This window comes from Maniola jurtina, chromosome 3, assembly GCF_905333055.1.
Source record: "Maniola jurtina chromosome 3, ilManJurt1.1, whole genome shotgun sequence".
In the NCBI taxonomy this organism is placed as follows: domain Eukaryota; kingdom Metazoa; phylum Arthropoda; class Insecta; order Lepidoptera; family Nymphalidae; genus Maniola; species Maniola jurtina.
The window spans coordinates 13,237,546-13,261,785 of record NC_060031.1 but is presented as its reverse complement, the minus strand read 5'-3'; the positions used below and the strand labels follow the sequence as shown (position 1 = coordinate 13,261,785).

General features: G+C 37.1%; 2 protein-coding genes across 2 annotated transcripts; both read left to right on the top strand.

Annotated features, from left to right (window-relative positions):
• Nucleotides 1–634: 634 nt before the first annotated feature.
• Nucleotides 635–17,218, top strand: LOC123881091 (integrin alpha-4-like). The gene is made up of 25 exons (XM_045929661.1): nt 635–826; nt 940–1,090; nt 1,417–1,532; nt 2,266–2,336; nt 3,304–3,355; nt 3,505–3,609; nt 5,333–5,419; nt 5,802–5,894; nt 6,081–6,166; nt 6,473–6,673; nt 7,148–7,247; nt 7,888–8,052; nt 8,507–8,616; nt 9,056–9,137; nt 10,429–10,571; nt 10,772–10,968; nt 11,409–11,616; nt 12,698–12,870; nt 13,145–13,226; nt 13,490–13,585; nt 14,087–14,237; nt 15,083–15,155; nt 15,818–15,929; nt 16,357–16,428; nt 17,061–17,218. Exons 1-25 carry the CDS (start codon nt 817–819, stop codon nt 17,202–17,204), a joined length of 2,880 nt encoding a protein of 959 aa, XP_045785617.1. The 5' UTR covers nt 635–816; the 3' UTR covers nt 17,205–17,218.
• A 2,071-nt stretch (nt 17,219–19,289) lies between these two features.
• LOC123881094 (lymphocyte antigen 75-like) lies at nt 19,290–24,105 on the top strand. The gene is made up of 6 exons (XM_045929665.1): nt 19,290–19,467; nt 21,005–21,277; nt 22,346–22,528; nt 22,973–23,106; nt 23,480–23,606; nt 23,932–24,105. The coding sequence occupies exons 1-6, from the start codon at nt 19,398–19,400 to the stop codon at nt 24,102–24,104; spliced, it is 960 nt and encodes a 319-aa protein (XP_045785621.1). The 5' UTR covers nt 19,290–19,397; the 3' UTR covers nt 24,105.
• Nucleotides 24,106–24,240: the final 135 nt, after the last annotated feature.

Here is a 24,240-nt window from a genome sequence, read left to right as displayed (position 1 = left end):
TATTCGGCGCATACTAGCTAACTATGTAGAAGATAATGCATAAGCACTACCACCACCAGAAAGACCTTAACATATTATATTTCATCGTTATTGAAGTCGATTAAGACTAGTTTTCAAATTCAATATTTTCTCGCGAATTGATTCTTCTTATACCGCTCTCAAAACTGTACACAATCACACGTACACACGTACATACGTACGGTAATATTTTTATTATAGCTCATATGCCGTAATTAAGCCATATTCAAATCCTAACACGTACCTACGGCTTGACACTTCCCGCTAGTATTTGGTCCATATGGCTGCCAAATAGAACAGCTATTTTGAGGTTACCATTTTTATAAAGGCATTTAATAATAATACCATGTACTATAAAAATACCATGGTGCTGATGGTAATTTAATGATTAATTTACAATTTTATTGAAGAAATTCGTATAATATAATATTTGCGTATTAAAAATTTAACTCTTAGCGCTATAAAAACCCTCGCCTCCGGCTGAGAAATTAAAGTTTACTTTCGACTGTAATTTTATACTTTGCGCACTTGTAATAATATTATTAACATATAAAACCACCATTTGGGCATTGGGTAGGTACGTAGTCTGATAATGACGCTAACAGATGAGGAAAACCAAGTTGGCTATTTTGAAACTATACTAGAATAATAATTGTTATTTAAAGATAAATCACATTGTATTAATTAATTAAACCATGCAGTCAGGTGTTAGATATATGAAATTAGAGTAATGTTATGTGAAAATTAAAGTTATAATAATTTTGAATCACTATTTCGTAAGACTTGTGAATACGCATCATGTTTTTATGTAAGCTTTTTGGAGGAAACTGTTTAAAAAATTATGAAAAAATTATAGAAAAAAAATAGAATAGTTCATTTTTTCAGAACAAACAGCTTTTTATAAAAAAATGTTTTTTTCAGCAACTTTCACGATTTTTTGTATTTTGGAAACGCTGCTGTTAACTCACGCTTTTCTCAATAAAAAATCCTTAAAGATCTTCCAAAGACCAGACAATCTAAAGGACGATTCGTTGTATGGCTTTAGTATCGCTTATCAATCCAAAAATTCGAGGTAAATCCATTATTTACTATCCATTCTTCCATACTTAATATTAGAAATGCGGAAGTATGTGTGTTAAAATCTTTATAAGTGAAACTCAGTTCTGCATAATAATACATTGAAACCCTCAGCCCTAAACTAGGAAAGCTAGAGGCCAGTGGCCAAAGATTAATTAATTTAATTAATGATTAAAATTATTGATCATAGTCTTAAATATCTAGAATCTAGGCCAATATGTATAACAAATAAAAATTATTGAGTGATGTGTTGAGTTTTCCACTTAAATTACTAGAAAGAAACAGTGCTTGGTCGTTCTAAAATAATTACATTATTTACAGATTGCTTGTGAGTGCGCCGCAAGGGTCCCATGCGGGCCAAATTTACTACATCGATGTGAAAACTGGAAAAATAAATAAGGAGCCTTGGGAGGCACATTTCAGAAAGACGTTTGGAGGTAGGAACATAATATCTAGGCTATTAAATTATAACACGATTGCCCAAAAAGTAAATAAATAAATAATAATTAATAATATAATAATAAATAATAATTGTAAATGTACCTAATGTTTTCAGGGTTCTTGTACCTATGTATGTACCTATGTGAGTTTCTATACTGCACCATAACTTCTAGATGCCTGAACAGATATGGATGTATGGGGTCTCGTTAGAATCCTTACATCATGGTAGATGCTTTTGACGATTCAAAAGAACTTGTAAAAGTTTAATTGAATAAAAATATTTTTTTTTTTTTTTTTTGAATCATCACGAGTGACTGAGGCTATATTCAATATGGTGGTTGTGTGGTGCTATTTTCACATGTGATTTTTTTTATTTTGGCAATTGTTTATTTTTTTAATGACTTATTGTTATTACTATTATTTCAGAAGGTAAAAGTATCTACTTTCTATACTTCTCTGTCCGTCTGTTTGTCCGTCCGTTAATCTGTCTATCAATGGTATGTGTCTCGTGAACCGTAATAGGTAGAGAGTTGAAATTTTCTCATAGTGTATACTATTGCCGTTATAACAACAAATCATAAAAATTTCAAAATGCCCGTCATGTAAATTAAAAATAAATAAAGAGTACTTATATAATTTTGTACAATGGTACGGAATCTTTGTGTGCAAGTCCAACTCACACTTGACTGGTTTTTGTGCATTGATATACTTACTAGTAGTATGTTTCAGTTAAAGACGATCAAATAAAATATAATTGGATGTTGGGTGCGACTGTTACAGCAGGTCCTGACTTTTACGTGGTAAGAGCTATTTCAAATTTTATATTCAAATCATATACTTGAGTGATCAAATCAGAAATTTAGGAGGAGAGGAGAAATCTGTAGGAGAACCAGAGCAAATGGCATATCTCAACGGGTTGCGAAGCTGACGTGGTAGTGGACAGAGCACATAGTTCGAAAAACCGAAAGACGATGGGGTCCCAAGGTCCCAAAAGCGCAGAGTTAGAAGACCATCCACTAGGTGGAAATACGACATCAAAGGAGTCCCACGGAGCCGTAGATTCAGGCGGTGCAAAAGCTCTAGAGCTTGAATAGTTAAATCAATTTACGTAGGGTTGCGGCAACCTCTTTCACTAAGCGACCTTGCTTAGTAAAAAACCGTTACAAAGACAATCATCATCACTATATTTTGAAGTCGCTTGGTTAGCTCAAGCATGACCAACACAAACCAACTGATTAATTAATTATCAATCTAAGCCACACATTTTGCTGTTGCCTTCATCCTTTCACCTAAATTGCTAACGTTACCCTCATTGCACGATTTTCCTCTAGTTGTTAAGACAACCATTCATGTATAGGAGGAATTATGTAGTATCTTTGTGCCACGATGTACCTTTTCAAATTTTTTTAAGATATTTCGAGGCCGCCGCTTGGACCAATAGAAAATCACACTTCACACTAATATTATAAAGGCGAAAATTTGTATGTGTGTGTGTGTGTGTGTGTGTGTGTGTGTGTGTGTGTGTGTGTGTGTGTGTGTGTATGTTTGTTACTCCTTCACGCAAAAACTACTGGATTTGACTGAAATTTGGAATGGAGATAGATAATATCCTGGATTAGCAGATAGGCTACTTTTTATCCCGGAAAATCAAAGAGTTCCCACGGGATTTCGAAAAACCTTAAACCACGCGGGCGAAGTCGCGGGCATCGGCTAGTTCCTCATAAATATGTAAATAGATACTTACCTAAATTTTTATTTTTATTTTAGACATGTATTCCCCGATATGTTGAAATGAAACCTACCTCAAGAACAAGCACAAGTAAGTACCTATACTTAATATGAAAAGGTAGTAATATAGGTATATGAATGGATGATTTATATACATATATACATTCATTGAAAAATTATAATATAGGTAACTTAGATGAATATAATTTTAATAATAGATATGCCTGTGTTTTATTTTAGCGAAAGTACCTGCAACCTTAAGCATTTGTTTTATAAAACAGAACGATACTCACGACTTGGAACCTATAGCGGAAGAAGATCGATTTCATAATACAAAGGTTTTTAGTAAGTACTTAATATTATTTTAACCAACAAAGAATTTTAAGAAGTTGAGTAGGTGCGTTGCGTTGCGTTAGGCATTTCCTGTGTATAAAAAAAAGGTGTACCCTTATGCAACAACCTTTTTTTTTTTTTGTTGACGCTGGGGAATGCATTTACGCATCCCCCCGGAGGGAGGGTATGTGGGACTCGCCGGCCGAGAGGCGACCGGAATACCCACTAAACCCCAGCGGCGCTACTGCGCGTCGCCTGGCGACTGGGTCACGGGAACGGCCGAAGCAAACAACCGCAACCCAGCCAGCGACGTCTGCCGAGGCAGACCCTCCACTGGGGACCTGCTCGGTCCCCACCACCGCACCTCCGGGACGCACCAACGAAGTGCGTCCCCCGACCCTGGGACGCGCACGTCGCCCGTGTCCCGTCCTACGCTTCGTCCACTGTGCCCTCTGCTAGTCGGAGGGACATGCGGAGAAACCTCCCCTCCTGCCAGGTCATTAGCCATAGCCAACAATATCTCCGAAGAGAAATTATTAGCCATGTTACCGGGGCGCACCGGTCCGAAAACTGCTCTTCCCCTCGGACGCATCCAAAAGGGACCAGCAGCATCCAGGCACACTGGGAGGTTACCTGGCTGGCGCCCCCTTATGCAACAACCTACTATAAGTCCAGTCATTTGGCAGTTTTACCCAGAAAGATTCTACAAAAAAAGCCTGAATACACAAATAGTGGGAAATTTTCTCCTGTTTAATTTATTACAATAACTATTTTCATCGTAAATGAGTCGGAAAGAAGTAATCATCAAAAAAGTGTATTTGGGCGCCATTGTTCCACAATATGGCGGCGCTGAGCGGCAAAAATGAAGTAGCAAAATAAAAATTAGGAAAGAGCACGTTAAATCTATAAAATTTCAAACCTTCACCAATTTTCAAAACTATCGGAAAACTTTCCAGGTAGCCTTTATGAGCGCCAAATGACTGTACTTACTATGTACTGGCATACAAACTCTGGCTCGAACACTAGCTTAAAAGTTAAATGTTTCATAAAAGGTGCAAACATGTTCCAAAAGCAAATTACTTACTAGACGGGTCATTCCGAACAAAATTATTTGCGGGCTGCAACTCGCTTTTGCTTAACAGGGCTCTCTCCGTCACTCGTTTCATACAAACGTAGTTCCAATTTCATTTGAATATTAGGCAACCAAAGTCCATGCAGACATATTCTAGAAACTAATATCTATGTCTGTGGTTTTCCAGATTTCTGTTAAAATATTCGGTTTCAAAGTTACGCGGTCTTAAAAATTTATATACAAATCTTTGAGCCCCTGTAATTTTAAAACTACATATTTTTAGAAAAATCTAAAACACCACAGACCAGATATTAGTTTCTAGAATATGTCTGCAAAATTTCATGGACTTTGGTTGCTTAATATTCAAATGAAATTGGAACTACGATTGTATGAAACGAGTGACGGAGAGAGCCCTGTTAAACGAGTTACTTGATGGCCAATGTCATACTAATTTTGACAGCTTTATAGAACCCGATTTTTGTTTGGAACAACCTATACTAGTGCGTAGGATATATGCACATATCATAGCTATGTATCTGTGGGAGTTTTTACCATGCTACAATTTTAAAGTTTTATAAAGAAAAGTTTTATTTAAGGAAAGTTTTAACAAAATGTCTTTTATGTGCTTAAATTACATACTTAATGTTAATATATTTTTCTCAGGAGACAGATTGGACTCGTTCGGTTGGAGTATCCACGTGGTTTCTAATCAGAAAGATATTCTTATTGGTGGAGCTGCAATGAATAAAGGTAGTACCTTCTATTACCCCACAGTTCCATTATGCATGCAGGTTAACGGTTGCATGCAGTTTAAATACATACTTTGTAGTGGAAACGTACTAGTGGAAACGTAAAACTGCAAATTAGCTGCACTCTACAGGCTACATTTGATATATGAAAGTAGTGTCGCTTTCGTGTAAGTATTATGCAAGTTACTAGCAAACTGGCGTACAAACTCTGGCTCAAACACTAGCTTAAAAGTTAAATGTTTCATAAGAGGTGCAAACATGTTCCTAATGCAAATAACTTGCATGCAAATGTGAATGACGATGTTACTGCACGCAAGAACTTGCATAATGGTACTAACTGTCTGAATTTTGATATATTTAATGGCTGCATTATTCTGTTTTAGGCCGAGTTTCTCTTTACAACGCATTGAAAAAACATAGCAAACCAAAATTGATTAATCAAATAAGTGCCGACAATCCCGTCAAATATAATTTCGGTAAGTTTTTTCGATTTATACATAAGCTTAGTACAATTTTAACGAACGATGGATATTTTTGTAATATAGATAAATTATTAAATACTTAGGATTAAAGATATATTTTCGGAACCTAGTCGGAAGTTATCGATAGATAGCTGTTATCTATGAACCGGTCGAATTGCGTTTGATTATATTTATTTTCAGGTTACAGTGTATCGAGTGGCCAGTTCTTTTCTAATCAAACTGTTTATGCAATTAGCACAACTTTTGGCGATAAAGGTTATGGAAAGGTATGTTTGTGTTTTTAAGGTTCCAGAGTAAAACAAGAAACCTTATAGTTTCACCCAATCCCTCTGTCCGTCTGCCTGTCTGTCCTGCTACCATTTTATTCAAAACAATCTTCCAAAACACCTTCTTAGCATGAAAAATGAGAGTTAAAATTTTTTTCGCCATACACCCCCTTAAGGGGTATGGGTAGGTAATTTATTTTAAATAACCCCCCCCCCCCCCCCCCCCCAAGGTTTCATAAGTAGTTTTATGAAGAGCCTCAAAGAATAGGATTTCCCATTATTTTATTCTAAACTTGGCAATTTCAGGTATACTTCTTCAACACAAACCTTGACAACATCGGAGCGATCAAAGCTGATCACGTGGGGTCTATGTATGGCGCGGCGCTGTGCTCGGCCATGTTGCGCGGCGCCGCTTTGCTCGTGGGAGCACCGACGTACGCCGAAAACCAGTACAGCCACGACGTGGGCGCTGTGTACATATATGCTGCTCAATCGATTGGATCAAACGTACGTAACCGGCGCCATTCATCATCATTATTATCAACGGACATTGTAGTTTTTCTTGTAAGGACTTCCACATGAATGGTCTTGCGCCTCCTGAAACCAGCGGCTCCCTGTCACTCGTTTTACGTCGTCTATCCAGCTTGTGGGGGGACTTCCGGTGTAAAGTCGCCATGCTAGCACCTTGGGACCATAACGTCTATCTGTTTTGTCGACTATGTTCACTTCAGCTTCGTAACCTGTTGAGCTATGTCGATTAAAAGTAACCGATAAAATTAGAAATAAGGAGCTCCGTAGCAGAACTTTCTGGTTCTGCTCTTCATTTCTGATTTGGTCACGTAGAAAAACTTCAAGAATAACTTTGTCCACCACCCACTGTCTCTGAGCTTTCTTATGAGGCCCATAGTTAGCTTAGTTACTTTCATTTCAAATCGTATTATCAATTTGCAACTTTGAAAACTTTGTTTGAATGGTTTTCAGAGTATGGCAGAAAAGATAGTACTAAAAGGTTCTAAAAGCGGAGGATTTTTTGGCCACAGCATTGTTTCTCTTGGAGACCTGGACGATGATGGCAACGATGGTAAGTGGGAAACTCATTTTTAATATTCACTGGCTATCTCGAATTCCCGTTTTGAAAAAATAATTACAGAAACCGAGTAAAGACGGGGCGAGAGTAAATATTTTTTTAAAAGGGAAATCCACGTTATAAAGAAAATATATACCTACGCAAAATTATTTTATTTATTTCAATACAAGTTAACCCTTGACCGTAATATCACCAGTATGAGTATGCAGTATGAGTCCGATTGCTAAAAACTATATTTCATGATCATCATCATTACCAACCAATAGACGTTCACTGGTGGATATACAGGTCTCTTGTAAGGACTTCCACACGGCACGGTCTTGCGCTGCCTGAATTCAGAGGCTCCCTGGCTCCTTTGGTGTTGTCTGTCCACCTAGTGGCGGACCTTCCAATTCTGCGCTTTCCAATGCCAGGATTCTAGCATTTAGGGACTCCAACGTTTATCTATTATTCGAACTATGTGGCCCTGCCCATTGCTATTTCTGTTTCGCAACCCGTTGAATCTTATGTCGGCTACGGGTCTCCTCATTTCTAATTTATAGTTACTTTATGAAATCAGAAATTCTAAGCATAGATAGCTCTCTCCATCGCCTGCTGATTAACTTTGAACTTTATTTAAAAAAAATATTTCCAGAAATAGCAATAGCTGCTCCATATGAAGATAATGGCAAAGGGGCGGTGTATATTTACTCTGGTGTTGGTATTTTAGAAGGTAAAATAAGGAAAAGGATTCAACCTGAAGGACTGTACTCTTTTGGGTTCAGCTTAGCAACTTTGCAAAAACAAAATGAATGCAATGGTAAGTGGACCATTGACTGAGATATCCTCGCGATTGCAATAATGATTAGGTAGGTAGGTACTATCAGAATTAAAGTCACCGAATTATATGCAATAATATTGAAAGATCATTACAAAAATTTAAATTTCATATTTTTATATTTGTCTGTAAATCTATCGGCACTCTGAGCAATATTGACATAAACATATCTGTGATGGGACCTTGAAATTTTTATCCATCCCAAAATCACTCAATTCTGCGGTTTTATTATTAAAAATATGGTAAGTTAATACTAACGCCTAAAGAAGTTTTTAATCCTATAAACCGCAGAATGTAATATATTTCTATGATTGAATGCAATCGATAACGATTGCATTCAATTCATCACTAATCAATAATAATCATAGATGTTATCAAATGCACCCCGTATCCCACGCTACAACACTAGGTTAGTTAATGACCGAACTTTGTACAGGACTGGCAGTTGGGGCAATCGGTACTAACAGCAGCGTCGCTGTACTCAATGGCATGGCATCCATCACCGTAAAGTTAAATGGCTCAATAGATAATGTAAAAAATATTAAGGTATTAAGTGTTTACTAAAAAAAAATATAATTCCCGATATATGAAGAATTTGAATGTATAAATCTAGGTTTGTTAAAGCTAAGATTCTATTACCCGCATTGATTAGGGCTATTTATCTAGCATCTGCTTAAGTCCAAAGAGAATAGATTCGGTGGACCTAGGTTTAATAGGGGTGAGTTCCTGTAAAAATCCTATTGCTTCATGTCTGTAACCTAAAATAAATAAAAATAAGAAAACATTTCTTAATTATTTACGTAGCTAATAGGTAACCTTTTTATAATACCGATCTTGCATTCAAACCAATTTTTGAAAACTTTGTTTGATATAATAAATCTTACCGCGCATTTACATAATAATAGGGGAGTCCCTCTACTCGCCGATGTCAAAGGGACCGGAGAAGAAGTATGAATGCATCTTTAAATCTAATTTTATCTTACAGAATGATAAAAAACGTAAGGAGCTTGAAATAACCTCGTGTATCTCTGTTGATTATCCTAAAAAACCAGTTAAAATTAAGGCAGGTATGTTATACCTCGATCATGTTTTTTGGTTATAAATACACGAGTATCAGCTGACAGGTCTAAAATAACTGCTATTTTTTAGTACACCCCTTCTTTAATTTTTATTATATCCTCTACCCTAAGGTTGCATCGAGAGATTGCTATTTAGCGATAAGGCCGCCTATTTGTACAGACATTTATTTTGATACTAGCTGACGCCCGCGACTTCGTCCGCGTGGATTTAGGTTTTTCGAAATCCCGTGGGAACTCTTTGGTTTTCCGGGATAAAAAGTAGCCTTTGTGCTAATCCAGGATATTATCTATCTCCATTCCGAATTTCAGCCAAATCCGTCCAGTAGTTTTTGCGTGAAGGAGTAACAAACATACACACACACACACACATACAAACTTTCGCCTTTATAATATTAGTGTGAGGTATATATTTCTTTATGTAAATTCGGTGTACAATAAAGAATATTTTACTTTACTATAGTTTTTTCGGAATGATCCCTATTGGGCACTTTGCTGATAAATTACAAGATGAATTAATCAAAAACTGTCCACGAAAATGTTCGTTCAGCCACGATTGGGCGTACATTTCTCTTACAGCCGATTTATGTTTTTAACCCCCGACCCAAAAAGAGGGGTGTTATAAGTTTGACGTGTGTATCTGTGTGCCTGTGTATCTGTGTATCTGTCTGTGGCATCGTAGCGCCTAAACGAATGAACCGATTTGAATTTACTTTTTTTTGTTTGAAAGGTGGCTTGATCGAGAGTGTTCTTAGCTATAATCCAAAAAAATTGGTTCAGCCGTTTAAAAGTTATCAGCTCTTTTCTAGTTTTCTTGTAGAAAAGAAGGTTAGATAACCCTTAGGTTCATAATATTCAAGTGTCAATTGACAAATGTCAAGCTGTCAAGATGGACGTTGCCTAGATATACATAATTATTTATTTGAAAATGACTTGTCGGGGGTGTTGAAAATTTTTAATTTACACTTGTAACTTTCTTAGGTAAATTTTACAATGTAATCTATAAGTACTTACTACTTACGTAGGTACTTTATATTTTTCTGTCACTGTCAGATTTCGCATGTAACTACGTATCTGTTCACAAAGTTGGCATACTTTATCTAAAGTAGGTAGGTACTAAATACGTGCAACTATAGAACTGTTAACAATTTGGTTTCTAAGACACTAAATGTAGAACATTATCTGCAATAAATAATTAATAATTCACTTACGAGCAGATTTTTTTGCTGTCAACGTGTAAACGAAATTTACAGTAATGAGTAATGACATAATTTTATTGCAGATTTAGAAATAACGGTTAAGATCTCCAACAGTGAACTATGCACACTACTCAAGGGTGAAGATAAATTGACCTACGTCCAGAATATAATAGAGAGAAAAAGTAAATTATGTCAAAATAATATAAAAGCTATTTGCATAAATAATGTAAGTATCGACATTAATAATTAACCAGTGGTTTCAGAAAAGCTCTTTATTAATCAGTGAGACGGCTAAATAATAACGAGTAAATCAATAATCAAATAAATCAAATTGTTGTTATGTTTTTCACACAAAAATTATCTAAGTACTTTCAAGAATTTTATACCCGTCGAAATACGTGGAGATTCTGAATCTGAATTTTTCAGGAATACAGCAACCTCGTAATATCGTACGAAATAACTGCAACTTTGAAGGAAGATCCTGAGAATACCACTGAATATGACCCTTCAAGCGTGTTACTCAGTGAACGCAGTAGTCTGTTCTACGAAGCTAACGAATACTCGTCTTGCGGAGGAAAAATTTGTAAACCAATGCTTAAATTGCACATTAGTTCTACCTTTGCGTAAGTAAAATGACCTTTAATTTTGAAATAACTGGTCAAGTAAGTGCGTGTCTGAAAAGATATAAGCTAGGATTCCATAATGAGCATCATTAACAGTTGCTGAAAAACTTTAAAGGACAATATTTTGTAAACGGCCTTTGAGGAATTATTAGGTATACCTACTAGTACATAATCGATGTAAACTGCAGTTTTTTTTCTTAATCTGTGTAAGAAACTTTGTAATGATTTTAAATACCTATTCAACGAGGAATAAAGAAACCATCCCTTTCACACGTGTATATCTCTTTTAGGCAAGCCATTCACCTTTTATTTGCTTTTCTCTCCTCTATATTCCTTCTACATATTGTGCATATATATCCACGCGCCCAAACGTGTACTTTTTATGACTTACTTTTTATGATTTACAAAATTTTATAACAAATTATTAAATGTTTTTCTAGAAAACCGTATTACATCGTTGGTTCGTCAACGTCTGAGTACGTTTCGGTCAACGTGTCAAACACCGGGGACACGGCGTACGGGGCCTGTGTTGAACTGCGCATACTGGGCGCCCTGGTCTCGCGGTATCCCACTGAATGCACCGTTCTAGCTGGCACCGATACAATCCTATGCAAAAACAAACACTCTATTAGCAAGGATCAGCAGTGGGTAAGAACTAAATAATTTTAAACCGATTTTGTTTTAATTCACATACAAGTTAGCCCTTGGCAGCAATCTCACCTGGTGGTAAGTCATGATTCAGTCTAAGACGGAAGCGGACTAACTTGGAAAGAGAATGGCAGTTTTATTAAAACCCTATGGTTTCTACACAGCATCGTATCAGAGCGCTAAATCGCTTATTGGTATGGCTTTGCCGGTAGGGTGGTAACTAGCCACGTCCAAAGCCTCCCACCAGACCAGACCCAAAAAAAATTAGAAATTATAAAATTTCCTGCGTTTTGGGCCCTAGTTGATGCAACCACGAGTGGAATTGTGCTATGTTATCGATCTGTTTGCTACAGCACGTCATGTGCGATTTTATATGTGCAGTAACCTCAATAGTCTCATAACCAAAAGCCTCAATAGCTCAAGGGTTTAAGGAACGGAGTGAATTCCGAAAGTTCGGTGGTTCAAACACCACCCGTTGCACTATTGTAATACCTACCTCGAGCACAAGCGGTACACTTACTTCAAAGAAGTCAAAGTCAAAGTATTCAAAGTAGATACAATTGTACTCCTTTTGATGGTCAAAATTGTTTTTGTACGATATAGTGGTGATAATTAATTACGTAACTTAAAACTAAAGCTACGAGGGTTCCAAACGCGCCCAAGTCTGAGAAGAGCCTACAACAAACTCAGACGGGTATTCTTTTTTTTGTTATCACCACTTTACAAAATCACATAAACTTATTAGAGCAGCTGATTAAGCTTTTAAGATAAAGCTGATTGGCAACTCATTCCCAAGCTTTCGTATCATTTAAATAATCCTTCACATTGTAATAGGATTTTCCAATCAGTTTACGTTTTACGAAAACTTTGAACTTATTGAGAGACATCTCCAATATTATGTCTTCTGGAAGCGAAAAGGGAATATTAGTCATGATTAACATTCTTTAAAACAAATGATGAAGTGATGTGGATGTTTTAAATAAAACACCACGCGTTGTAGGATGTTGTTTTTGCTCAATGAGCGCTTACAGTCTCAGGACATATTAAAAGTACGTTAAAATAAGAGTACGTTGTTTTTCAGATTATAGGTAATATCAAATTGGAACCACGGCAAGATATAACGAGCACGGATGAATATTATGTGGAACTCAAGTCCGCGTTATACAACGACTGTAACAAACCAGATCAAGTTGATGACGAGGTTACGGAAACATATGACATAAAAGGCGACACTGATAACATTCATATAACAGGGTAAGTTCATAATACATAATGGCACTAAAATATGGGCACTTTTACAAGCGGCCTGGTCCACAAAATAAAGCTATAGAGCTGTGTTAGGCGTTCCTTAAGGGATTTGAAATGAGGAAATCCGCATGAGAATCAAGGTTACTGACAAAACACAAACCATTTGTAGTTGAAGTGGCAGGGAGCAACCCATGTTTGTTGAAGGGGCGATAAAAGCTAATTAGTTTATAAATTGATTTATTACACTTAAATTATTGTTATTTATAACTATTACCAACAGACAAACAAATCCTGAAGGAGACGTCGATGTCACCCCTACAGGTCTTCGTACTGAGCGAAAATCTTTTGAACATTTATATATTGTAAGTACTATACTTATTTACTTACCACCAACCAAAATATGAGTATTAGTTTTATAATATCTGTAATATATAATGATAATTTTGCTTTTAGCTTATTGGCAAACTTGAAGCTTACTTCGCTCGCGACCTTTTTTACCTTTCGTTTTTATTTAATTTGCTGATTTGTTACCGTGCCAAAGCTACATTGCTTTTTTATTTGCACGTACATAAGAAAGTTAGCCACGTATTTTTATTTTTTTAATAAAAATTGTTTTATCTTTCAGATAGAAAACAAGGGTATCACAAACTGGAATGGTATGCAAGTTCAGATCATTCTACCGAACGCGTCATACATCGGATATCCAGAAGTGCCTATCAAAGTGAGTCAATGATTTCGCTTGAAATGCAGCAACCAACACAGTTCAAACACAAACTCCTTTATTTTATGTAGAACAACTTTCTTTAGCTTCTATCCATTTACAGTTTTCTGTCTACCGTGTCTCTGGTGTAAAACCTGAGATTCAGTGGGTGAATGCTAGTCATCAACATTGTCGTCAACCGATAGACCTCCACAGCTGGACATAGGTATCTTATAGGACTTCCACACGCCAGTCTTGCGCCGCAGCCTGAATCCAGCCTGCCTCCGACCCGCTTGATGTCTTCTGATCATTTACTGCTTGCGGAATACTGCGATGCTTTCTGTGCGAGGTTTCCATTTTAGGACCTTGGGACCCCAACGTCTATCGATTTTTCAATCTATAGTCTACCACGCTGGCTAAGTGTGGCGATTATGCACACCTTTGTGAACAATATGGAGATCTCTCAGGCCTGCAGGTTTCCTCACGATACTAAAGTTAAAATGATTGATTGATTCTTACCAGATCTACACAGTTACGTCTTACCTGGAATGCGCCATAGACAACAGGACGCAGGTTGACGACGGAATCGTGACGACGTGTAACATCGGTGATCTGCTGAGATCAGACAAAACTTCGCTCACAATATCTATGGAAATCGTTCCAAATACCTTAGGTTCGTGTTTTCAACGCATTAACGTTTAGGATTTGAATTCAAAACTGCGACAAATTTTGCGACATATTGACTGAGCTTGGAGTTTTTATTACGAAGTCGGGTAGTGGGTTTGACTGTCGACCCTTAGAAGTATTGACGTGCAGACAAGTTAATAGCCGAAATTAAATTAAAATTATAAGCACTGCTTCATCATCATCATCATCCCTATCCCAGCCAGTGGGCTGGGATAGGGATGATGATGCTTCACTACTGAGCACGGGTCTCTTGTCAGAATAAGAAGGGTTTAGGCCATAGTCTGCCACGCTGGCGCAGTGCGGATTGGCAGACTTCACACACCTTTTTAGAGCATTATGTAAAACTCTCAGGCAAGCATGGTTTCCTTACGATATTTTCCTTCACCGTTAAAGCAAGTGATATTTAATTGTTTAAAATGCACATAACTTCGAAACGTTAGAGGTGCGTGTACAAGGGATCGAACCCCGAATCTTAACTACTAAGCCTTAACACTTGCCCTGCTTACCCTGTAGTTAGAATACTTGTAACAATATCAATGATCAATTTATTTTGATGTGCCAGTAACTAGGTACCTACCTAACTAATACCTACTTTGATATCCAAGTCTGGGCACTCCTCTGCCAACAAACCAGACCAGCAGCAGTTTAAAAATAGAGGCATATTTTCTCAAATAGCCTCTACCAGGAATCCACAGCGCTACATAAAACCACAGCGCTCACAATTGCGTCTGGGAATTCGTCAAATTACTCTCCCTAAAGAGAATACTTTATGAATACAGATAGTAAATACAGGTATTATTTTAACACCTAATTATATCTTTCCTGATACAGAACTAGACGAAATTAAGCCAAATGTCACGGTTACTACCACTCTCAAACTGTTGAATACCAGCAAGTTTTTAAGGTAAGTTCTTTTCCTCTTCTTAAATATTTCGACTAAGCGTAAACTACAATTATTATTTGCCTAGAGAAGCTGATTATTACGGGCGACACTGAGGCTGAGAAGGAGAGGCTGCTCACCAACAAAATGGTCTGACCAACTAAAGGAGTTCAATTCATGCCAGTTATACCTACACCATCGCTAAAATGGCTACTGACAGAAAAATTGAAACTGCTGATCCGTTCGAGGCTGGGATCTTCAGTATGAAGGAACGACCGGAGAGAGAGAGAGAGAGAAAGAGTGATAATAACTGACGGCTTATTCGAACCTCCAAAGTTGGTCACTCATCCACTTACCGACTTGGGTAAACGTTACTTAACAATCGCAATAGATTGATATGCGTAATGCGTAGTAGAGACAATAGAGAGTGCATCTGTTTTTGCGCCCACCATATCTCACCATGCACCCTAATAATATCTCCGGAGTATAACTCTCATGTAACTGAGTCGAAATATCAGCAGTCAAATTAACCGTGGTATGTACCCGTTATCTACAATATAAAATGTCGTTAAACCACGAAATAAGCTTAATATAATTGGGTAATCTCCAGGGTAGTTGGCTAGTCTTCATAAAAAGCTGTTGTATGCCGTGTGTGGGAGACCATTAATGTAGCTCTTTCTTTTCAGTAAAGAATCATTAGTAAAACTACAAGTAGCGAGCGTGCCAACATGGGTGATCGCAACAGCTTCTGTCATTGGATTACTGCTTTTTGGACTCGTAGTCTTTGCTCTTTATGAGGTAGGATATCGCTTTTGTTTTCTTCAGAAAAGAGAAGGAATAAATCCCTACGAACTTGTGCCTGCGGGTATGGCGTTTCTAAATACCATACCCCTTCCAGGTTAGCCCACTTCCATCTTGACTGCATCATCACTTACCATCAGATGAGATTGCAGTCAAGGGCTGACTTGTATCTGAATTTAAAAAACTCATGGACTATAAAATAACCCCCGCAATATAAGCACGGAACCACATTGCATTACTTCTTGCTGATCCTCCAGGTTATTTTCTGTCTTCTTCTTTTCTTGCCTTTCTTTTTCTTCTCTTCTCATCATGATGGCTTCTTAAACAGCGTTTTTCTTATGTAGAGTCCACGCCATGTATGTCAAGCGGTACCTATATATACTACAGAGTTTATTTGCTATGTTTATTAACTTTTTGATTTCAGTTTGGATTCCTCAAAAGAAAGAACAAAGATAAGCTTGTGGCGCTGAAGAAAGAAGTCTATCGTCAAAGTGTTGTGAGTAAACAAATAATACCCAATAATTAATAATAATCGGCAAAAATTAAGTCAGATACACATAGTTACCACCCTACTGGTAAATCAAGCGATTTAGCGTTGCGGTGCAATGCCGCATAGAAACAAAAAGATTATGGGTTTAATGAAAACTGCTATACCCCTTCCACATCTATCTTAGACTGCATTATCGCTTACCACCAGGTGAGATTGCAGTCAAGGGCTAACTTTATCTGAATAAAAAAATACACGTAGCTCCGAAAAGTGAGAGATGCATGCCTGGGTTGGAAGTCTGGGGGTCTCACTAGGACTAGGAGTCCATCGCGACGTTTTAACTACTAGGTTATCGCGACTTTTATAAAGTACTAGCTGATACCCGCAACTTCGTTCGCGTGGATGTAGGTTTTTTAAAATTCCCGTGGGAACTCTTTGATTTTCCGGGATAAAAAGTAGCCTATGTGCTAATCCAGGGTATAATCTATCTCCATTCTAAATGTCTGCCCAATCCGTCTAGTAGTTTTTGCGTGAAGGAGTAACAAACATACCTACACACACACACACACCCACACATACAAACTTTCTCCTTTATAATATTAGTGTGATTTTACCCTAATGGTATTTTTGTCATCCTACAGCGCCGTTCACACATTCGAGACAGCATGAGGGCGGCTGCAAAAAGAAAAAGCACAGAAGACATTCAGTTCCTAACTGATGCTGAAGATAATATCCAGGAAAGGGAGATGACTATTGATGAACAACTACAACAACGTTATAAATAAATGCCTTATTTGTCTTCTTTTTTTTTAACAATTTCCCCATACTGTCCCGGTTAAATAAAATACACTGTATACTTACTTGGGAACGTGTGTCCGGCTATGGGTAGCTGGACTAAAAAAATATTTTTTTTAATTAAAAATTATTTCAATTTTATTTTTAGCAAAAAATATTTAAATTTTATTTTTAACTAGCCGATGCCCACGACTTCGCCCGCGTGGATTTAGGTTTTTCGAAATCCCGTGGGAACTCTTTGATTTTCCGGGATAAAAAGTAGCCTATGTGCTAATTCAGGGTATTATCTATCTCCTTTCCAAATTTCAGCCAAATCCGTCTAGTAGTTTTTGCGTGAAGGAGTAACAAACATACACACACACACACACACACATACAAACTTTCGCCTTTATAATATTAGTGTGAAGTGTGATAGTGTGATTTAATATAAAAATTATTTAATATTAAATTAAATTTTTTTTTAGGTAGGGGTGTTTTGGGGTGGATAATGGAAATAATAAATTATTTTAAAAAATCCATTCTTCGTTGTAAAGAAAACCCACATGTAAAATATCACTGTAGAATCACTTTGAGCTTTAGTACTTTGAAAAACATTTCATTGAAAATGTGTGACTCTGTAGATACTCTTTTTGAAGATCAGTAGATGGTATCATACCTATAATCAATAAATAGGTACAATGTTAAAACACAAATAAACAACGATCGTATGACCGTGGAAAACCCCATATCCGTGGTGTGATGTTGCACGTAGACTATTCATAAATAGGTAGATACATGCAAATGATAAATATTATAATATCTCTGTGGGAAAGACCCATATCCCTACATCTTTATAATGCACCTACAAGTACGCTGACCCGGAGGGTCGTATAATTCCAGATGAAATCTTAAATACTAAGGGGCAAGCGACGGGTCTGCCACGAAATTCAAATTTTACTTGGTTTTTCGCAATTTGTAAAATAATACGACATATACGACAACGTAGGCTTATGGCACTTTAATTGCGGCAATGGCAGTATCATCCTCACAGGTTTATATAAAATCTTTACTTGAAAGGGTCCAGTTTAAGAAATTAATTCTAGTATCGACTAATTTGTGAGTTATAGTCGATACTAGAACTAATTTCTTAAACTGGACCCTTATTGGACCCTGGTGTATTATTGTATAGGTAATCAGGATTAGGTGTCTAATATAATAATTTCGGGATTTAGCAAGTAAAACTAGACTAGGTAAGTAGGACCTGCAAGATAAGAATTTTTCACCAAAACGCGACGCAACGTTGATAGAATTCGATTGTCGAAGCTCAACTTCCAGTTTCACACAATGTCTACAGACACCTAGCGCTCCAAGCGGAAGAATTAAAATTAGAGAATTTTCGACATTATTCTCGATTTTTAATGGTGAGATGTAAAAAACCTCATAAGTACCTACCAATAACTTATCTTATAAGTTAAGTATCATTGCAAGTTTTGAAGTTAACAGGGCTCTCTCCGTCACTCGTTTCATACAATCGTAGTTCCAATTTCATTTGAATATTAAGCAACCAAAGTCCATGAAATTTTGTAGACATATTCTAGAAACTAATATCTGTGTCTGTAGTGTTTTAGATTTTTCTAAAAATATGTAGTTTTAAAATTACAGGGGCTCAAAGATTTGTATGAAAATTTTTAAGACCGCGTAACTTTGAAACCGAATATTTTAACAGAAATCTGGAAAACCACAGACAGATATTAGTTTCTAGAATATGTCTGCAAAATTTCATGGACTTTGGTTGCTTGATATTCAAATGAAATTGGAACTACGATTGTATGAAACGAGTGCCGGAGAAAGCCCTCTTAATAAATACTCCAACTCAAATTACCTAATAAGCCTCCGCTGTCCGTCCGTCTGTTTGTCAGGGGCTGTACATCATGAACCGTAATAGGAGTTGAAATTTTTACCGAGTCTGTATTTCCGCTATAACAAATAATATGTAACAATTCATTTGCTTTAACATGGGTCACTTAAAGATTACTACTTAGGTACCTAGAAATTATTGAGTTTGCTTATCAAACTTATATTAATTAATGTAAATATGTTATTTGCTCAATATGTTTATTTAGTTTGATAAAGCACGACGCTTCGCAAAGTAGATACGTAAACCTAAATATATTTACTATCAATAAAAATAATATAATATCGTAATGGAAATAGTACGAATCTTTTCAAGTGACACAAAGTGGCGCATGTTATTTATTATTACAATATATCTGTGTAAGTTTTTTCGTATATATGTTACTTAGATAGTAATACTTAGTACATGATAATAATTCCCAGAACGCATAGTCTCGACTCTCGAGTCAACAAGAAAAATATACTATTCCAAAACTAGTAAAAACAAAATTGTTTTTTCGGTTGACTTCTGTAGAGTTTGTACGAAGTGGCATTCGGATTATCTTGGTTGATTTTAGCTCAAGTTATGACTCTTGAACTTTGGTAATTGCAGTAACTTTCGATCTAATTTTCATTGTGTTCGGCCTAGATTTTTTTTTTTCAAAGTGTAGATAGAGTGCCAACTTTGAAAAAAATGCGCCTCCGGGCAAGGTGGAAACATGCAAATCGCGTAAAACTGAAACATAAACGCAGATATTTTTCCTAAAATATGGTAGTCAATATGATTTTTTCAAAAAATTGTACCTACCTCCTACCTACCTAAAAACCCTAAAGATCTCTATGTAAACTTATACTTACTTACCTGATAATCCTTATCCATACTTATATTATAAATGTGACAATGTGTCTATTGGTCTGTCTAAGGGCCTCATCGTCTTATGAGCATAATTAAAAAGCCAATAATATTTTACTGACTGAAATACTAAATGAAAAAGTCTTTCAAGGGCCAATGTTACGACATTTTGAGGTATTATTTAAATAAATAATGTATCATATCATAATAGGTAGGTACTTACCAAAGTACGTAAACATTAAGTACCTAATTATGAAGTAGTAAGTAAAGTAAGGCTATAAACTAGCTGACATCCGCGACTTCATCCGAGTGAATAAATCCAAGGGAACTCTATAATTTTCGGGGATAAAAAATAGCCTATATCACCCTCCAGGTCTTTATAACTGTAGACATCCATGCAAAACATCATATAGATGTTGCTCCGTTGAGCGTGATTAAACCAACAAACAAAGATACTTTAATATTAATTACTAGCTGATACCCGCGACTTCGTTCGCGTGGATGTAGGTTTTTAAAATTCCCGTGGGAACTCTTTGATTTTCCGGGATAAAAGTAGCCTATGTGAAGCCTATGTGCTAATCCAGGGTATAATCTATCTCGATTATAAATTTCAGCCCAATCCGTTTAGTAGTTTTTGCGTGAAGGAGTAACAAACATAAACACACACACACACACACACATACAAACTTTCTCCTTTATAATATTAGTGTGATAATATGATGATAGTACCTAATTATATTACAGATGCATTTGTTTGTTACTGATAACAGGTTAGCGTTTGACCATGATCTTTACTGAGTGCAGACTAAAGTCTCCTGCACACATTGAACCAATGCATTATTTGACAAGTGTCGGCCAATGTGTAATAAATAACATTTATTTACACAATTTTTTTCCAAGACGTGTATAATAGTCAAAATTTAAAAATAATGTGCTATTTAAATGTTCAGTTTTCTTTAATTGCTTTTTTTTTGTAGTATCTTATCAGTAGGTACCTAATCATCAGTACGATCACCTATCTTCGTTTTTGCTAGCATTCTACCTGGGTACTCATTCACTTTGCAGTACCATTGACATCTTCAAAGCAGTATCGTACAGATTATGTGTATAATAGAAAAACGGATGCGTTTTACAAATTCCACATGGAGGCGGTCGAGCTCCCCCGAGCGCGTGAAGTTTGCGCCATAGAAGGGGCTTCCCTCATGGTGCCGAGTTCTGAGGATGACATATCACAAGCCCATGGCTTGTTCAAACAATACCCCGATATAGGGGACAGGGCGTGGATAGGGAATGACGGCAAGAAACATGAGTCAGCTGAAGAGATTCCTCTTATCAACTGTAAGTACCTCCTACTAGACCTAATTCATCCCATTTTTGAACATCGAATCGTAAAGATTGGCATTCCAACATAGGTTAGTAAGAGCCGTGATAACGTAGTGGTTAGGACATCCGCCTCCCATTTGGAAGCTCAGAAGTTTGATCTCGGGCACGCGCCACTAACTTTTCGGAGTTATGTACGTTTTAAGCAATTAAGTATCACTGCTTTAACGGTAAAGGTAAACATCGTGCGGAAACCTGCATAACTAAAGAGTTCTCCATGTTCTCGAAGGTGTGTGAAGTCTACCAATCCACACTTGTCCAGCGTGGTGGTTTATGACCTAAACCCTTCTCATTCTGAGAGGAAACCCATGGTCAGTTGTGGGCCGGCGATGGGTTGTTAATGAATTAATAGGGAAGTCAAAATTGTACGGACAGAGCCTGAAGCCCATTGGATATAGTTGTGTAGGGGGCTGACAGTCTGCATTAATCTCATAGTAGGTCATGTACCTACCTGATTTTGAATGCTATCCTAACGCTAGATTTCTTGACATTACGGCTTTGCCAGATGGGAGCTGATGACTGTCTATGGCAGAAGTCTCCTACCCCGATCAGACCTAAGCCATTCAAGAAATTATAGTTTCTGCCAATGCTAGTTCAGGAATGAGGAGATCCTTACTAGAACCCGAGTAATCGACATGACTCAATGATTGTGAAGCTGAAGTGGCAATTGGCAACAAACATAGTTCGAAAAAGCGGCAGATTGGAGTCCTAAGTTGCTAGAATGGTGACTTCGTACCTAAAAGCGCAGTTTGGAGACCATAGGTGGACAGACGACACCAAATGACTCGCAGGGAACCGCTTGACTCAGGCGGTGGTACAAGACTGTACCGTGTGAAAGTCCCTACAAGAGACCTATGTCCAGCAATGGTTGTCTATAGGTTGACGGTGATGATGGTGATGATAAGTTTTGCCATTAAAAAGTACGAACCCGAAAGAGATTTGACTTCCATAATATAAATTGTGCAAATAGTTGAACTAAAGAGAATGATATACCTATTCAATTTTCCGTAAAATTATTATTTTCAGTGGACGAAATACACGCAACTATAGGGGGCTACAGATGGATGGCTTCCTATTGGGCTGAATCCGACGTGATCAAGAGAGACGGTGAGGTGCAACGTTCCGTTAGCCGCGAGTGGCTACCTTTCATCTGCAAGGTGGACGCCAGTGACGTAGTCGAAGACAAACAGTGCAAGGTATTCGGCAAAGGTTAGTGTTTATGATCCATCCTACCAAGGGATTCAGATAATATGCAGTTTGGTCAAACTAACAAGGAACGATGAGGAAATCACTAACGTTTTATCTGCTGCCATTTCATCTCCATGGTGGACGCTAGAGACGTAGTCGAAGACAAACAGTGCCAGGTCTTTGGCAAAGGCAAGTGCCCATCCATCCAACGGAATGTAAGTATGCGATTTGTCAGCTGGTCGCTGTCTTGCATCTCCAAGGTGGAAGCTTATGGTGTAATAATGAAACTCACATACATACATAAACAGGGTGTAAATAAAACACTAGCGAAAACTTATATTATTATATTATATATATACGTATTATATTTTACTACCTAAACACAGTCTAATACCAATCTCCTTTTGCCTTATACTTGTAGTTTTAATAAGCCATATATAAATGTGCTTCAAAACTTCATTACAGGCTACAAATACTTCGAAAACGTGGGTAGCTGTTACAGGATCCCTCAAGCAGCATTTCCATGGAACGAAGCGTATGCTGAGTGCCGCGCGCAGGGCGCTCATCTCATAGTTCTCAACTCTGAGCTAGAACACCAGGTTTTGCTTTTTATTTAATTATCCACATAAAATGAATTTTTACTCTCTTTATATGATCGCCGCCGGAACTCTTTGATTTTCCGGAATAAAAAGTAGCCCATGTCCGTCACGATGACGATTTGAACAACAAATAATAAAAATTTCGAAATGGCCGCCATTAAAAGTAAAAATTGATATTTCTTGTACGATGATACGGAACCTTTCGCGTGCGAGGCAGACTCGCACATGCTCGATTTTTCTGTGGTTCTGCTGCAAACAAAATAGGTCCTAATAGTCGAAGCGACACTTTTTCTTTCAGATTCTGTATGTGACTACTATCAATTCATAAACGTGGTAAGTATATTTTTACATAGCTTACAATATTTTTGTTCAGGTCATTCACAACTATACCAACGAGGAACCTCCCGTAACCAGCTCTGTGGCAGACTGGTTCTTCTTCGTTGGCATTCGAGCTGAGAAGAAAACTGATGGCTCGCCTGTTGTGTTTCAAACTATTTTTAGTAAGTTCATTTTTACAAGCTTTTATCTAACTTGTTGTATTTAAATTCAAATTCAAATTCGAAGGACATAGGCTACTTTTTATCCCGGAGGATCAAAGAGTTCCAACGGGATTTTTAGTAACCGAAACATACGCGGACGAAGTCGCGGGCATCACTTAATGATTCATATTTTACTAACATATGTTGTTAATGCAAAAAAATTGAATAAGTTGTCTTTTGGTTAATAAATATTTTTTCATTTTCATATGAGTCGTTGTTGTTGAACTTAATGATTAATTTTACTAATATATAATTCGATGCCCTTTATTATTTATTTATTCCCCAGATCAAACTTTGGAGGAGGCGGGCTACAGCCAGTGGAGTGAGGGCGAGCCCAACAACTCGCACGGCCGCGAGTACTGCGTCTCGTTATTCAAGAATGACGGCAAGTACAACGACATCAACTGCGCTGACAAGCTCGGTTTTATTTGCGAAAAGGAAGTGCAAAACAAGAACTAAAAACTGCAACTTGATGACCTGAGTGAAATATCATTCAAAAATAGATTTTACATACTCTAAATATCGTAATCCATAACCTTGTCCCTGTCACTCTTTCGATCAAGTTATAAGCAACAAGTGTAAATTAAAAATTTAT

Coding starts and splice junctions, on each gene's coding strand:
- LOC123881091 (XM_045929661.1), top strand. Junction 6,674..7,147: donor CTCAATCGATTGGATCAAAC/GTACGTAACCGG, acceptor AATGGTTTTCAG/AGTATGGCAGAAAAGATAGT. Junction 10,572..10,771: donor AAGCTATTTGCATAAATAAT/GTAAGTATCGAC, acceptor TGAATTTTTCAG/GAATACAGCAACCTCGTAAT.
- LOC123881094 (XM_045929665.1), top strand. CDS start 19,398: ATGGAAATAGTACGAATCTTTTCAAGTGACACAAAGTGGCGCATGTTA. Junction 19,468..21,004: donor TATTATTACAATATATCTGT/GTAAGTTTTTTC, acceptor TTCACTTTGCAG/TACCATTGACATCTTCAAAG. Junction 23,107..23,479: donor ACTCTGAGCTAGAACACCAG/GTTTTGCTTTTT, acceptor ATTTTTGTTCAG/GTCATTCACAACTATACCAA.